Genomic DNA, 17,608 nt, shown 5'->3' with positions numbered 1-17,608 from the left:
AAAATGAAGGTACCAATATGTGTGTGACTTACGTTATTTTGCGTCACAATCCCAGACATATCGCTCCCACGCGACAGGAAGTCGAAATTGATATTCGGTTGGCGCGCTCGCATTTGTCTTGTCGCGCGTTTGCTCGCTCGCTCGTAGCTAGTCGAAACTCTTCCTTCGTTCTTTCATTCACTGTTTCCGTGGCGGTCATCTGGAGAACCCACCTGTACCACGGCGCAGCCAACTGCCTCCGTCGTTTCTTTGGCGTCGCGTAACGAGAGCAAGTCCGGTTTTTAGTCGGGCATCGACCATTCAGTGTTCCTTTTTCAGCCGGTATTTTATACCGCGACGACAAGATGGAGAGCACCAGAGTATCGATGCGTCTCTGAACGACCACGGTTCGTCCCCCTTCTTCTGCTTCTTCCCCCCTTTCGTTGCCCCTGTTCCTCTTTTTTCGCCAAAGAATAGGCGGGCCGATTTTATCGGGCGATTTAACGAGATACGCGAAATCGGCGTACATCGAACATCCAACTGTGCGTGACGATGCAGATCGCAGATAAGATAATAGGAGATGGATACTCGAACAAATTTCTAGTTTCATACACTGTGTCTGAGACAATTAGCATCTTTAGCTTCTTCAGCGAAAAGGGTTTCGGAGGACATTTTTAAAGTAGGAAATGAGTATTATAAAAAATTCTTTGGTGTAATAATTTTAATTTCTCTTCGAATCTGAATTTCTTCGGGTTCCATTGAAATTCCTGTGACTGTATTAACATTCTTCCACGTGAGAGTTTATTTTCAAGTCGATATAAGATCTCTTACGTGACTCATCGATGTGAGAATCAGGGTGAAAACGTTTGTCTCCGAAATAGAGAGTGGAATGTATTTAACTTGCTTAGTAATTACACGATGGAGAACGAAATTGGGTCGAGTGTCCCAAGAATGCTTTAGGATGCCTTTAACTTCTAGTATCCTTGAACAACCCTTATCTTTTTTGCAGTGTACTTTGATTTACACGCTCCATGTAACACGTCGTTCTTTTTCTTCAAAAGGAATGTGCACAATTAAACGATACGTTCCTTTGGGAAAAGAATCTCAAACAATTGCATCTAGAAAAGATAGTATCACACAAATTACTTATCTGTCTTTCGAACGCAGCCTCGTAAATTTTATTACGAAATCTGCAGCTTAATTGGCTGTTTGAATAGCTGTACGTGTGTTGTATCTTTATCTTCTTATTCGTATCGAATTGATTCATTCTGCATGCGAATTGACTGATAACTATTACCCGTGACAGCAGATAAGAACACTTGTCTCGGTTCAACAAGCTATATGTAACATTCTAGACCTCCTTTCTTCAATTTTTCCCACTGATCAACGTTTTATGAAATTCTAGATCCCAAGATACGATCACGTATCTCCAGTTTCAGCGTGTTACCAAATAACTCCACTTCTTCGATACACTTGATCACAAAGAAGCTTCACATTCTTTCATCCTCAATTTCAATTGAGCCTGTTATCCGTTCTCTTCTCGACGCCTCATTTTCTTTCGATATCACTGAATCTGATTGAAGGCATCCGACTTGTATCAGATGTAATCGATCCAAGCGCAACCGTCACCAATAAAGGATTAGGTAACGATCCAGCCGAACGATTCGAATTTATCATGCATCCATGTCCTCTTGGAGCTGCAGGTGGCCCATTCAGGATGTGGGATGATTGGCCAGAAGTAGTCGTTCATGAATAAGACGCAAGGGCCTTGCCTCCTGCGTCGAGCGATCAGTTTCAATGACGGGTTCGTCCAGGGCGAACCCTTCGGTCTCCACCCCGTTTCTTTCGTCTCTCCTCCGGCCTCTACCTGCTCGAAGGACCGTGAAATCTTGGGGAACCAGTTGCAGGATTGATAGTGTTTCCACCCACAGCCAGTATCCATCTACAATGCCTTTGGTCCTTAGGTCTTTAAGCCTTAATGTGCAACACGGAAGGTTTTGATTAATTTTGTTGAATATTCTTCAAACCATTTTAAGTTCTTCTAAATTTGTTGACAATTCATGTAACGCGAGTGGCAAAACCTTGTCAATCATCCAAGAATTGAGCTTTTTCGAGGATGCCTTTGTACTCGACTGCAGGTCGAGTTAGAGAAGGTGGTTTTTCCTTTGTAAATTTTCTTAGGAAGATTTCTAAAACCCTAGAGGCCATATAAAATCGTCGTCATATAAGAATTTGTGTGAATTTAATTTCCACAACTATTCTTTAGAGCCTTCTTTCGTGGGAGTATACCTCGCTAGGTATTCTTAAATCAGGAAAAGTTTAAGTCCATCATTAAGAGGGATATAACTTGGAGGCGATGAAAAACTGCAAAAGTTCCTTGCAAATAAGGCAAAAAGCTCACGAGCTTAAGAACTTCAGCCTGGGCGGTACACTTATCCCGAGACTGATCAATGTTAATGGTAATCCAGCTTTTTTTAAGTACCTGACAAAGAAAGTTTCTTTCGAGGTAATTAAAAGCACTATCTTTAATGAAGCGTGCTACTTTGTTGTTAAAAGAAATGAAACCTATTCGACGATACAGATCCATTTTAAGGAAAATCAATCGCGTCGAAACCTCCTATCTCTATAATAAATCCTTTGCAGCAGTGGAAAAGACAAACACTTAACTCCACGGCTATATTTCATGCAGCATATAGCATAAGGACTGCATAAATCATAGCTGCATTATGAATATGCAATAGCGCGAAGCCGAGGCTCGATTAAATCTGAAACGCCGCTGAATCCAGGTTCCGCCGAGACTAGAGTCAAAAGGATTCACGAGGGTGTCCTCAGTCGAAGGATTGCCCTTTTCAAGGGTACGCGCGAATCCCCTAACGCCTTGAAAAAGAGGGTGCACTCGTTCGACGAAAGTTTCCAGAAGGAAGGTTGGCGAGTGTCAATGTGACCGCTGCAAAGGCGATGCACCGTGGTGCAGCGGCGTCGGTTGAAGGAAAAATCGATGCATCGCCTGCGATTGTGGCCGAGCGCCGCCGAAGTCAGCTCAGCTGTGCCGAATCCGAGGAACCAGCGCGAAACTGGAGGGATAACGCTTTAGCTTGCAATTAGACCATTTCATGCGAGCACTATAGGCATCTCCACTATAAAAAATATCTCTGGACTTGTTTGGTATAAGTGAAGGCAATCGGTGCACCAACTTCGACTCAACTTTCGAGAAGTTGGAGATGGCTGCTGCGCTGGAAGAAGTCAAATAATTCGGCGCGATTGCATCTCCAGAAGTGGAAAGTTCGCGATGACGAGTCACGACGTTGAGCTCCAAAATTCGGAACTTTCCTCGTAGGTAGTTATCAGCGATGTCTGAATTGCGATTCGACCTTCTTCACGTGGAACTTTCTTTGGCAAGAAGGAACGTGTTTAATTATTCGGGATTATAAGAGCCGAAGGGAAGTGAGTTTCCTCTGGCAATGTCACAAGAGTGGATATTTGCCTAGAAAAATATTGTCTTGAAGCATGACAATTTAATTACTGCGTACAATTAGTATTATTCTCTTTAATGAAGCTCCCAGGATTCCTACTTAAATTCGTTAAATGGAAGAACAGCGTAGAATAAGTGGAACGATTATTTGCATTGAAATACAAGTGAAGTAGACCTTTAGCAAGGAAGAGCTTCTTTTGTTTATTTTAGCTATTGCATTAATTCGGACTGCAACGAGATAACAATTTTTTATCAAAACTAATAATAAGACTTTGTTATAAAGTTGCATTGAAAGCTTGCAGTGAGCTAAAGTTTGTACTATTTAAAATTTTAATAAAAACAATATAATACATATAATTTTTATGGCGATAGATCATCCCTATTTATGAGAAACGATTTTATTACCATCCATCAAGGCAATTTTGTAATCCTTTTAATTAGAGAAGTACCTCCTTGCAACTTCGCGACGTATCAGTGTAAAAAACAAGGAATCGAGACAAGCTTTTACCGTGGGCAGTGCGAGGAAATGAAAGACGCCCGAGGGATGCGCAAATGTCAAGAGGTTTTCTCATAATTTTTCAACAGACCTTTCAGGGGTATAACTTAATTATAACGACTTAATGCGATTTGCATTGGATTTAGTTAAGTAGCGTCTACATTTCCTGCATTATCCGTGTAAAAAGTAAAAAATATCCTTAAATCCTGCTTTAATGATGCAATGATTTAAATAATATTTTGTTTTTAGCCTGCAATTTATTTCTCTAAAGATCTCTTAGTATAAACTCAATATCGATTTTTAGAAATAGTTACGCTCCGATTCTGCTATGAATCAGCCACCCTGTAATCGGATTAACGAACGCAGGATTATGTAATGTTAGTTGAGCTCATCCTCTCCTTTGTTCCGGGCGTTTTATGCACGGGTTACAGGATGTAGATGCAATCCTATAGCTCTGAACGGGAGCATTGGATGTAAATTTATGAGGAACATATGTTTTACGGTTTTATACTGTTATAAATTTTAGTTCTCTACAATCTTACGCATTAAAGAAATCTTTCTCTATTGGAGAATTAATGTATTGTCATTTTGTATTAATTATATTTGGAGTATGATGTAGAAAATAGAAAACTTCCTCCCGAAGTTTTATTTTCATTGAAAAATCTCTTGAATGGAGATTACACTATATCAGAGATCTTAACGAGTATCTCAAAGTCTTCCAAATATTTCGAAAATCTAGAACAAGGTTCCTCAAGGTAGGTTATGTATCTACCTATGGGACTCGACACTGAATTTCGGGGGCCACGCGAAGAAAAAGAAGCATAGGAAAAAGAGAAAGGGCTCTAGAGAAGGCCCGTGTTCGAAAGAGAGCCACAAGCTCTGGTTGAGAAACTCGGACCTAGAACAAAAAAAATGAAGCTTGAATACAAAGGATCCACTCCTCCTACAATATATCCACAAACATTTACCTGTAGAGGGTAAAAAAAGAGAGGCCTTTCCACCCACCCTCCAACCCTCCCTCTCCCCGCAAAAGCTCCCAAAAAAGGGCAACACGGAACGCAGGGAAATCTAGCTTTCCCCTTTGTTACCAATTGAATTTCCCCGTGAAGGGGTTGAGCGTTCCAATAACGATAAAACGAGTGCAATTGGATTATCAGGGAAGGTACATAGGCCGTGGCGCGGTGCCTTGAGCCGTGCCTGGTCGCGGCGGGGAAGTCTGTGGGGAGTCGCGGCGGGGTGGGAGAAGCTCCTCGCTCGGCGAGCGACCGGGAAGGAGTACCGCGTGTCTGCCGTCTCTGTCTTTGGTTCAGTTCGAGTTCGGCGCGCAGCCGGTTCGTATCTGTGTGTATCGCGCGCGACTTCCGTCTGATCGCTCGTTTCTTCTCCGCTACTCGCGTCGATACCTCGCCGCCGATTCCGAGTGTGTACACCGTCGGCATCTGTCATCGGGATCGCGGCCACTGAGTCGATTTTCGGTGAAGGTTGGTAACGAGCACCGTTTCGAAGGCTCGCGAAACGAGGGGGAGTGTGTGGTCCTCGGTGACAAAGAATTTTTAAAAATGATATCACACCATGTGCACCGCCTTGTGTATTGCACGCCTAACGGTTGATAGGGCGATTCTATAGAAAAGCCAAGGGATTTTACTAAGGGGTGATTCATTGCAAACAGGGTTTGTTTTCCTGGCAACGTTTCGCGCGGAGATCGCACGCGAACTTGCGACGTAGATTGCTCCGAAATATCGATCGCCTGGCGCGTGCTCGTTACTTGATGGATCTGCGTTTTCGGCGAACGTCATCGTTCTCGGCTTTTCGATATTCGCGGGTTTTTAGTTGCCGCCATTTTTCGCTATCGACGCGTGGAAAATTCTGGAGGACGTTGACGGATAAAAATATCGTGTAACAGTGGTAGAGCGGTCCGAGTAATTAAGGATTTTAGTTTTCGTAATAAAGTTGCCTATCCGTAACGAACGATCAGAAGTGAAGCTAAAGGCGCGTTTTTAGAGTCTGTCAGCCGGTTTCGTGACAGTTCGCTGCCGGCAGAGATTGGATAGATCACGCTGCCCTGTGTAATAATTACGAGAGAAACACCGTTATGAGCGAGATACCGGGAGGCTTAATAAACACGCGTTTTTTCTGCGGAAAGATCGGGTTAATTATCGCTTTCATTATCGCGACCGGTAATTTATTATTTGGGACGAGCGATTAATCAGGGAGGCTAGGTAGCGCTGACATCATTGGCAGCTAATTAATCAATGGCATCGCGTATCTAGGCGAGCATGTAGCGATGGACGTTCGCCGAGATGTCCCGTGTCGCGGAAGCAGTTTGACGGTAAATCCCGCGCTGCTGCGCTTGCACCGTTAGAGAAATCGAGGGACAGTAATTAATGAGATCCTTTTTGACTCGCGTAATCCAGGATAAGCTTTTCTGTAATACGATCACTGAGGACCACATTCTCGGAGCGTACAAACAGAAATTTAAACGGTGAACGAAAAATTTGCAACACTATTTTCCTTGAGTGAGGTAAATAAGACTCAGCGTGTTTCAAACTTTTCGTACAGTGTTTACCATTTTCTGCATCATTAACTCTGCTCGAGTTGGAGCAGGTCGAAAGTACGCGGTGATTGCGAGTGCGTCGAGTTCGGTGATTGTTCGTTGATAACAGGACAATGAGGAGTATTGCTGACTCATACTCCCTGCTTGCGTTTAATATTTTGCTCGTCTTGTTTTCGCCGTCGAAGTTAACGATGTGTCGGTGCTAGTGACGCGTCTTCTCTTTTATTTTTTTTTAAATAAAACAGGCTTATGGGACGTTCACCCGTGTCAACGCGAGTTTTATATTATATGGTTAATGGATCGCGGAAACGGAGGGGACTCCACTCGCTTCAGAGTTTCGAAAGTTTTCTTATCGCTAAGGGGGAAAGTTATTCGCGTCGATAACTTATCGCTGATAATTCACGCTTAAAAATAAAAATTGTCTGGGGAAAATCAATAAAAATAGAATCAATGTTGCAAATTTTTCGATTTTGGTTTTCTAATCGGACATAAAAATAAATTGATGCTCGGTTGATGATACTGCAGACGGTGCTCGAGGTTTCTACGTTCGATTTACTTTTATCCACGGAATAGAGAAGCTTCCCGCGCGAAGGAGTGAATCGGTTGGTGGGAGGAGCAGCTAGATCGGTTTTGGAGAACGAACTCGCGTGTGCCGATCGATTGAGTGTCGATTGAAGATAGAGCTAGTCGAATCGGACGCGAAATAGCAAAGAACAGTGGACGATCATGGTGTGACTCGCGCGGTGAAGAAGATCTTTCGGAAAGATCGACGAAGCTGACCGGTGGTTGTGTGGTGATTGGTTTTGGTGGTGGTGGTGCTTGATACGCCCCTGGGAGTCGGAAGCCCGTTGGCACCTGGGCCTCGTTTACGTCGGTTTACTCATGCTGGGAGTTTTGAAGCGGCGCTGGAAGCCATCGAAAAGGTTTGTGTTTTTCATGGTTTACTGGGCACTTGCCTTCTCTTACCGCGAAACGAAGTTCGAGAGACTTTAGTAGTGCATAAGTCCCGAAGGAAGAATCACTGACAATTTCTTCAATTTTCCAATGATTCAGAAACCTAGTCTAATATGGAGTACAGAAGTTTCTACAGATAATTCTCTCTGGGCGAATATATCGCTGAAAAAGTATTAACTTATTCTCGTCATATTTTCGTAATATCCTCCCACATGATTATGACTGCAATAAAAACGCCATCCCGAAACTAGATTCCCTGCCAATAGTGTCCCGTACGAAGAAATTTGTTGCAGCGTTATTTACAACGGCACCGTAACTAGAACAATAGAACAATGGAACAATAGAGTAATGTGGTTGTAACGAGAGGCAGCGTTACAGTACGAGTCGCGGTGCAAATAAACGGAGGTCCCGGCGATTTCAGTTGTCAAAAAGCTAGAAAAATAATCATCTAACAGTTCGCGCGTGGACGTGTACGGAAGATCAAAGAATTTCTTGATGTTCCTTCGTATTTGTCCATCCAGCCCCCGACTCCCTTTCAGACGCTTGCATCCCGTTCGTGGAATGCTAAGGGTAACTCTGGCTCTGTGTTTGAGAAGTCGTTAGTCGAGAGGATCAGCTACAGGCCCAAAGGCAAATACACCTGTCTTTTGATTTCCTATTTGTCGGGAGATTGCTATAGAGTAAACGTGTGATCCCCCTTCGTAGAACGGCTTGAGAGACCGTTTATTCGAGCGGCGACTTCGTTTTAGGATTTTCGGAGTATTAGCTCAAGAGGGAGGGACAGATTTATTAAATGGTCAAACATCAAAGTTAGATGGGGGTATATATTGAAGTTATATGGGATTTATAAGTCTTTGGATCTCTTAGACCCCTAGTACCCCTAGTACCCCTAGGATCCCTAGGATCCCTAGGATCCCTAGGATCCCTAGGATCCCTAGGATCCCTTGGACCCCTTGGACCCCTTGGACCCCTTGGACCCCTTGGACTCTTTGGATTACTGACGATTTTTTTTTAGTTCTCCACTTTTTCAATTTCCTACAAAAAATATTGAATACTGAATAGGAGCATTAAATTCCGACAAATTATCTGTGAAGCCTGCGGTGCATACGCAACTTCCTCTTATTATCGAATTTCGCCCAATGATCCGTATTATTATCGAAACACGACCGTAACCCGCGGAAATATTAGTGCGCATGGTTGCGTCATAAATTAGAGTAACACAGGCAGAGTTAGTGGATCCGTGTGACATAATTGCATCTCCGTAAATAACGCTCCGACGCAACCGTTCCGCGGACGTGTGCGACCAAGGCGATTACGTTTAGTCCCTCTGCATAACTTTGCATGGTAATGTTTACCCGGCCTAATTTAAACGAATTATCATAACACCTGCTGCGCACGCGGGAATCCCCTTAATTAATTTTCATTAGATACCTTGTCCGCTGATACGAAAATGGTCATGTCTCTCGCGACGATGAACCATCCTGAAAATTCTCTTAAATGAAAAAAATTGAGGTTCATCGTGAAAGTAGTAAGGGATGAAAATTGTGGGGTGCTCGAGTACAAGGATTTAGGGTCTAGGAAATCAGTAGGTACAAATTTTTAATATTGTAACAAGGAAAAAGATTTGGTGTGTGTAACAAAAAGTTAGAGATTCTTAATTAGAGGTTTCTAGAGCCAGGAAAAGTCTTCACAAAGTCGCTAAAGAAAAGTGAACAAAGTCGATACATTGATCATCCATTGTATAGGATAATTAAATGAAATTCGTCGCGCGAGATCTCTCAAGATAATGAGCTGACAGTGAAATGATCTTGCTGACAAGCCGAAGGTCGAAACTCTACTCTGCCATGAAGAATGACGAAACAAATTGTACTTTCGCGTTGATTTCATCGCGGGCTCGTGATCTTGAGCGATATCGTGCACCCCAGGGTAGTTGAACCAGACTCGAAGGCCACTATCGCGCTGTTTAATAAAATGTGGCTGACATTGAGGCGTCCTTGACTACTTCAATTTTCGTCGCTGAAATTCTAATGGATCCCTCGACCTCCTTCGACTTTTCTACGCTCGATTCTTCCGATTCGTTGTGCTGCCCGAGATGTATCCATTTAGAAATTAAAACGGGATCCTTTCTGATGGAGGTTAAGTGTTTCCAGATCGGGGGTACAAAGGTGTGCAGATGTTTTAAAAGTTCTGCACACGTTTCTGAATCACTTTTCTGGATTTTAATTGGAACCGCTATCAGACGAGTAGTTATATATGGACGTGTGTTTCGACTCGAGAAATTGTTTGCTACAAATAGGTCAGTTTCCACTGAAACAGCAGTACAGAAATTTATTGGGTCGAGGAGTGTTAGATAATAGAATCTTTTATTCTTGGCCTATTTAATTAAACGAAATTAAAGTAATTATCCTTTGATGTAGATACTTCCCTGAAGTGCTTAGTAATTAGTAATACTATTCAATGAGAAATACTAATTAGTTTTCATAACGAGGAGTTTGCATATAAAATATATTTTAAATTAGTATCTAGATATTCAAGGATCGATTTTTCGAAGTCGATCACGGTCGAAGAGCCCTCTTTCCTCGGCTTAATCACTGATTTGGTTCGACATAATTTCGTAACGGTGTTTCGAGAATCGAAACCTCGGTCAAAATGCTAACTGGTGCGCGCAGTTCTGCGCGTTTCGCGTGAGAAATGCTCGCGATGCGCTTGAAACGCAAACGCGGCTGAAAACTAGTTCGTTAAGGAATTCGCCTACGGGATGTGCCTCGAGTAACCACGTAATACAGTTACGATGAACGTTGAAGAGAGGTTGAAGAGAATAATTGCGTCACGTGTGTTCTAAAAGCAGTGGAATTTAGCTATTCTCTTTGCTTGCCATTTCAGTGATCATGAATGAGTTCAACTTTCATTTCGCGAGTGTTTCCTTCATCTGTTTCCACAATTGACCACTGAAATTAGTATTCTTGGGATCCTTATTGCACTATGCAGATTTTCTCAAAGGGCACTATAGAGACTTCCTTCTTCATGAGTCAACAAATTTTTCTAATTTTCCCGCAATCTGTAATCCACTTAATCCTTTTTTCCGACCTACTTCAACCAGACTTCGACGCAATCAAATTCAGCCACTTAAAAGTTGAACCAAAGTATTCGAGCTCGCGTTGCAAAATAATGGTCGATTACACAGCAGACGTTGCCTGTCGATGCCATTAAGAGCGCGTCGTTATTCGATAAAGGTCGATCCTTTTTCGCTTCCCGGGTACATGTATCCATCTCGCGAGAGCGTACGAAACGATGAGCAACGTGAAAGCGTTGAATGGGATTTGCACCGAGGGTGTAATCTCGTTCGCAATTATATCTGTCGCGGGCGCGAGAGAAAAGCGTGCAACTCGATCAAGCGTAATCCTCTCTCGTTTCCGGATACCTCGAGCTGACGGTACAAGCCAGAAGGGGAGAGGGTAAAAAAAGAAGGGACACACTGTAAAAGGATTGCGAACGATATGAAAAAGGGAATATGGCGTCACGCGGCTGGGAAAATAAGGAAGGATAGTAATCGGGTTCCGTTGCACTCGAGTTCACCGACATGACGGTGCCTCCGCGAATGGAGTAAGATCGCTCGAGAATGGATGGATCATCCATACGTAGAAACGAGTCGATATGATACCTCGAGGGCTGATACCCTGCTGCAATGGCCTTTGGAGAATTAAAGTGGAAACACTGGATAGTGGGAAATTGGAAATAGGGAATCGGTGGATACAGAATTTCAAGCAGCTGGATTGATCTCATAAGGAACGTCACTATAGTGTCATCTCCTGATTTTGATGAAACTAGAACATTGAAAAATGAACACGTATTTTTTTAGCTGCTGGTATTCATGTTTAGGGGGCGAAAACCGCTTCCAAATTTGGGGTAGAAAATACTTCTTACTCCAAACATATTCTTAGTTTCACATAGTCTACTTTTCTACTAATATTAATAAATCAATAAAAGTACGAAAATATCCAATGCAAAAGTTTCAATTGGAGCAAAAGAATTTGTCTTCCTGCGGTCGGAGACTAACGCTGGTGGGAAAGATACAGTCGTTGGAAGACAGATGTGGGGGAGGGTACTAGCCCTCGCAGAGGAAACCCAGCCACCTCGGAATTTCATTGTGCCTTGTACCTAACGATGGCCAGGTGAAATTCCGCCAGCGAATCCGGACGGCTTCTTTCTGTAGCGTCAATTAGAGGTCTTTGGAACGGGGCAAGAAATCCCCTCGCACAGAACAGCTAAATTCCGACCGAGTTTCTCAGCTCTGCAGTCGAATGTTTTTGTCCCTCTGTCTTTTTCGCTCTGCAAGATTACTTGAGCATTTGGCGTTTCTGGTACTGTCTTTTGAGAGAAGGAAAAGAATTGAATTTGAAGGTAGAATCGTAGATTGCTTCGATGATGATATTTCCTCGAGTGACTCGCTGCTTTGAAATTTAGGTCACGTGAGAGAAAAATTCGCAAGGACATGTTTTTTCGTTTCTTTGCTCCAAGATGCTCCAGAAACTAGGTCAAGCTAGATTCTGAGGGAAAGGAAGTGTTAAATCGACTATCAAGGTCTCTGTTCTTCTAGTTACAGTTTTTGGGGATTCTTGAATAAAAGCTTGGGAAGAATTTTGGAGCATTGTGTGAACGATTACTTAGTTATATTTTGACGTCGTTTCAAAGAAAGGAGTCTTAACTCTCCCAGATTCCTCGGTTCATTGTTCGAAAGACAATTCAGAGTTTAAGGTTCTCGTGTCGGTTTTTAAACGACAGCAGCTTAAGGTGTAATATATTCGACGTGTCGAGTTGCAACCGCGATTTGCGTAACACCGTAGCAGACTATTAAAGAGAAACAAAGGTATCCTGGACGCTCTAAAGTAACAACCTTTTAAATATTTCTCGAAATTTATGCAGCAGGAACGCGAGATATTCGGTCGGTCCGACTGTAGGCTGCTGTTACATCAGCGGAATTTCTTCTCGGTTGGCAAACACCCGTTCGATTCTGCGAACGCAAGTCGAAGGGAAATTATGCGAAGACGATCTAACTTTAGACTATCACCGATCGATCTTTTTCGCACAGGAACTCGTAAAGTCTTCCAATCGCTGTTGTTTTATCGAATATTTGCTAATATATCTGTAGAGTACTTTTTATTAGCGTGACCATTGTAGAATTTTGTACAAAAAATTTTTCCTTTCGAAATTGAGTAGCATAAATACTGATGCTGATATGTTTATCGACAATACTCTACAAAATAAGTATATTTATGAATAATATTTTTGAAAGAAGATGTTCACTAGAGAAGTCTAGCTAGTCACAGCAGGCACGATTGTTCATTCAAAGCTCGCAAGCTCTATAGTGCAGTCTCGAGTTCCGTATACATGCGCGGAGTAAAAATAGCCAAAGCTGAATAGCAGTTGCACCGATCCTCGTGTCTATCCAGTAACAAAATTTGCGTAACGAGCTCAGCTCGTCTCGTCGACGTCGAGCCAGCCACTCAATGCTAAGTCGTATCGCGGGATCAGCTTTCTGACGTATAAGATAATAGAAAATGAACCTAAATCTTTGAGGCGCTAGATCGTTATAGCTCCAGCGGGTGTTAACGTGTCAACGTAGGGTTGCGTCGCAAGTGCCAACTTTTTGGCACAGAACCGAGGCGCATGGGTCGACACAGAGCATAAATCTTTGAGGCTCTAACGCGTAATAAGCTCAATCAAAAGTGGAATGGCTTCGAGCTAGACCCCGGTAGATCATGCAGTGAATCATGCTAACCATATACAGACACACACGGTTTATATAAAGGTAGAATATATTAATTATTAAATAATATTGTTGGTAAACTGCAAATGTAGAATATTCTTTAAAATAGAAGCCCTAAAGATGATAGACAAATTTTTCAATTTGATGGTCATCGCAAGTTTAACTATTCCTAGGTTCTTAGAAAGTGTGAATTCCAAGCAAATCTGATGTCCAAGTTGCCCATTACACTTCTGATCACGGCTCGTCTCAGTATAACGCAGGCATTACAAACAAATTCTACCGTGGAAATGCTTTTTGTCTGCCAAGACAGTCTCTCTCGTGTCGGATAAATTTAATTGCGACAGCACAACGTGCATCGCCGCGAATGACCTTACACCGGCTCACCTTGACGGTAATCATGCCTTGAATTATTCAAGTTCTTCACTGATAAGCGACCGCGGATAATATATCGCTTCTAATTAGCGTTCGATGTCGACGAAAAAAAGCACGTCGTGGGAGGGGGAGGCAGATCGGAATCGTTAGATTAATTACCTCGCTAGGGGAGATCGTTAGGCCTCGGAGACACGATGATTCTTTTCCAAGTGTATCGTTATGCGTCGGATAATTAATGGTGGGGGATTGTCTTTGATCACTGGGATTGATGTTGCAGCGTTACAATAGCTCGTGATGTAATGAAGGATCTTAAAAACTGATTCGAGGACTGTGGAACGCTGAATCGATTCGGTGGTACACGATAAGGGAGACACTGTCCCTGCTTTGTCGGAGTTTATTTCAAGAGCAGATTATACTGTCAATTTTTTGGGCTTTCAACCTTTTTTATTTCCTATTATAATTCAATTTCAATTAAAAAAATGTCTTACTCCATTTGGAACTCTTTCTTCTAAATCTAAAAAAAGCTAGTATAAAAGAGATATAAATTCTGTCTGAAGGAAAGAGTGCACCTCTGTCAGACACGAAGCTGGCTATAGTTGATCAGAACCGGAAGCTCGAGAAACCAAAGTGTCTTCCTCCATCGTGCCGAGGCCGAGAACTCGATACACATCCGTGGTTTCCGTGTGAGAACGTGCACCCTTATTCGGAATTTCGCACGCGACCCTGTTCGTGATTCCCGAGCGTATTATCGTCTAAACGGAAAGCCAACTGTGCAGAGTGACCTTTAATTCGACCCGCGATGGGCCCTCGCGATTCGAGGCAACCGAGAAAAGGTGAAAAGAGCAGGGATAAGTTCATCCGCTTCTAAAGTCGGCACGAAACAATACCTCTGCCGACGCCGGGCGAAAATGCAAATACATAGGGGTTAGGGATCGCGTTCTACTTGGACAGAACTGTAGCGGAATCCTCGTAAACTACGTCTACAGCTTGGTCATTGCTGCTCTAGGAACAACAGGCGCTTTGTCGCTGACTCTGTAAACGCATCGACTGTTCAGGGTTTCCAGTTTCGCAATTTTCTGACAGAGATTAGAGTTCACGTACTTTAGACATAGACGTAATTTTTATTTTTTCAGATATGTTATAATTTTTGGTAGAATTTTCGATTGTCTTTCTCCATTAATTCAATTAGGTTCAGCTTTCTTTTTATTCTATATCTGCTTAAGGCGTATCACCTTGCTTGGGGTCTTGCGCTCCCATTTTTATGAATGAACGTATCCAAGTCGATTGCGACACTCCCCGGATGAATGGAAGGAGTTCAAGAATGAGCTGGCAGTATCCTTTCCTCCTCTTTTTCCCTCGTGTCGCAATCGCTCGACCGACCGTTGTTGTGGTCTTTCTTTTAAATTGCGACGATGAATTATTATTATACGACGCGGAAAGAGAGCCAGCTTGAGCTTAATAGCTCGCGACGGCCTATCGGTGACTTTCTTGCCTCGTAGATCGATCACCGCTGGGACATAGCTTTCGCATAGGAAACGACGGCATGGTTGATGGGTGGTAATGTCGAACGACGATTTAAGCGCTGTGACTCATGAATACGCCTTAAAAGGCTTAACGGTACCTGTACTGCGTGCATCGCGTTTTGTAGAATCGGGCCTCGAGAGTGTTAAACATGTACCTACTGCTTTTGTTGTGTTTAATTATTTCTGAAGGAACGGAATTTTGGGTGCCGTTGGTGGGACTACAAAGAGGGTTAAATGTTAAATATTTGGCGAATATTTGAATATTTGAAAATTTGAAAATTTGAAAATTTGAAAATTTGAATATTTGAATATTTGAAAATTTCAATATTTAAATATTTGAAAATTTGAAAATATGAATATTTGAATATTTGAAAATATTTCACATTTAATCACCGTCAATAGCAAAAAATATCGATGTCCATATTGCTGTCAAGATTCCAAGTCCAAACCCCCATGCCCATCTTTCGTCAGTAAGAGTAAAGGAAACGATTCCCCAGCCCCGTAAAAATGTCTTGCCAACACACATACCATTCCTCGGTCTTTTCTTCAATTTACGCGATTTCTTCGCGACTTCCCTCCATTTCGGCTGGAAAGTTTCGTCGGAATGCCCAAAGTTCCATTGCTCTCTGTTATCCGCTCTTTCGCGCTTTTTACAATGGCAGCAGCCCTCTCGGGAGATCGTTGCACGTTCTTGCAAGAAATTGAATTATTACCACGGTGCATCCTGCGGGCGCAGCGAAATCCCTCCTCGCTCCCCTTCTTTGTGCTCCACAACGAGAACTTTTATTTCTTAATAATTGACATCGACGATGCCCGACGTTCCAGAGAATGCAATTTATCATTTCTACATTTCTCCACGACTTTCGTGTTGTTTCGTGCCTCTTGATCGTGCCCTGCCGCCGCTTCGGTGCATTGAATTATTGCACCGGTACAGGTGCACCTGCAACCTGTAAACGCTCCCCGCGCACGGCTGTCGGAGTTTTACATCGGTCGCTGCGTGTGCATTGCATCATTCCGGGCTATTGCACCGCTCGAAAATGCACACGCGCGGCGGTCGTGTTTGCTCTGGGCTTTGAGGAGGCAACCGAAACGTTCCCAAGCATTTCTCCTGAATTTTCAAAGGGAATCCTGATCATTTTGCTCACGTTCGAATCTGGCCAATACTGTTCAACGCTGTTTCGTTTCACTTTGCCAAGATTTTCTTTTCTTTCTTTTCCTCGATGCTTTTTGCTATCATATTTGCACTGCCACTGACTCATACCTCTTGAATTACAATTGTAACAGGTATCTCGAGAATTCTAAATCCATGACCTAGACACTAGGCCACCGAGTAGTAGAGCACAGGTTCTATTCAAACCCATGTGGCCAGAAGGCTTCCAAAAATAGAGGTCGTTAAATAGCAATCAGACACTGAACGAGCGAGGTATACATCAATGGGGTGGTTTAAGCTCATCGAATCCTTTCATACAAACTGTTATTTCAGACGGTTCTCTGGAAGCATTCGTGACAAGTAAAAATACAAAGGAACAGGACTCGAGGAGGAAAAAACACTTCCTGCTGTACCGTGTCAGAAAAAAATGGTCGCGTCTGTCGTTTCATGGTTAGCGACCTCCCTTCGCCGACTTGTTCCTCCCTAGCACTACGAGCCACGTAACCCCCGTCTAATGGATGCTCTTGTCACGCAGTGGGTAGCGGTCGTGAAGGTACCGACTGCATTTAGAAAGGTCGTTAAGGACTTATTATAGGAACGTGGTGTGCTACCCGTATCTGTAGGGTGAGAAGTAGCAGGCTTCTCCTCTTCACCCTCGAACACTTGAAACGCCTTTGCACTTTAAGCTGTATTCACACCAGACGCAAGTCAGTGCGATACACGTTAGTTAAAAAAGAATTCACTGATTATGAGTAGATCTGACTGCAATTAACCCCCCAAAAAAAAGAAATTATTTCTATTTTCTATTGGGGTATTGATTAGAATCTTCTAAATCAATCAGTTCAGTTATATAAAAACTGCAAAAAAATCCCAGAAGGAATCTAACTAACCAAATCTTCATTTATACATTTTATTCATGGATTAGCTTTCAGATTTACAACGCTCTTTTGTTCTTGTTTTCTGAAGAAGACTTTTTTCGTACACCCAATGTTTCAGTAAAACAATCCGAGCAGAAAAATACACGCTAAAGCGCTCGCATGGAAAGGGGTGTTTTTCGAAGCGCGCATCGATTCGACATGTGGAGAGTGCCGCAGATATAGTCTGTTCCGGTCGATGCGGAGACATGTGTTCTGGTACGCGTGGCTCTCGTTCGGCCGATGCTCGAAGGTGCTCCCGCGATGCCGCGTATTTATAGGCGTCATGCTGTTTGCTTCTGTATTAGCCCAATTTGCTCCGGAACCCCCTGCCTCCGTGGCCACCCTCCAATTAGTAGATTAGTCGGAGCATAACGCCTTAGGCTTGTTGGCGCGATTCGCGAATTCCAGGCCCGCCGCGTGCGGC

The 17,608-nt window shown here is 43.0% G+C and overlaps 1 protein-coding gene across 6 annotated transcripts in view; it reads left to right on the top strand.

Moving 5' to 3' along the window:
- Positions 1 to 7,175: 7,175 nt before the first annotated feature.
- The window catches only part of LOC143179065 (uncharacterized), a 241,932-nt gene continuing 231,499 nt past the window's right edge, over positions 7,176 to 17,608 (top strand). For 3 of the 6 annotated variants that reach the window (XR_013001893.1, XR_013001895.1, XM_076378103.1), the window contains exon 1: positions 7,176 to 7,424. Coding sequence is in view for 4 of the 6 variants with exons in the window: in XM_076378103.1 (XP_076234218.1) it covers positions 7,384 to 7,424 (41 nt within the window). In the remaining 2 variants the exon portion in view is untranslated. The remainder of the gene's footprint in view (positions 7,425 to 17,608) is intronic. The other 3 variants (XM_076378087.1, XM_076378069.1, XM_076378079.1) reach the window with 2 other exon arrangements.

This window comes from Calliopsis andreniformis, chromosome 1 (assembly GCF_051401765.1).
Source record: "Calliopsis andreniformis isolate RMS-2024a chromosome 1, iyCalAndr_principal, whole genome shotgun sequence".
NCBI lineage: Eukaryota > Metazoa > Arthropoda > Insecta > Hymenoptera > Andrenidae > Calliopsis > Calliopsis andreniformis.
This window is presented reverse-complemented; position numbering and strand designations above follow the sequence as displayed.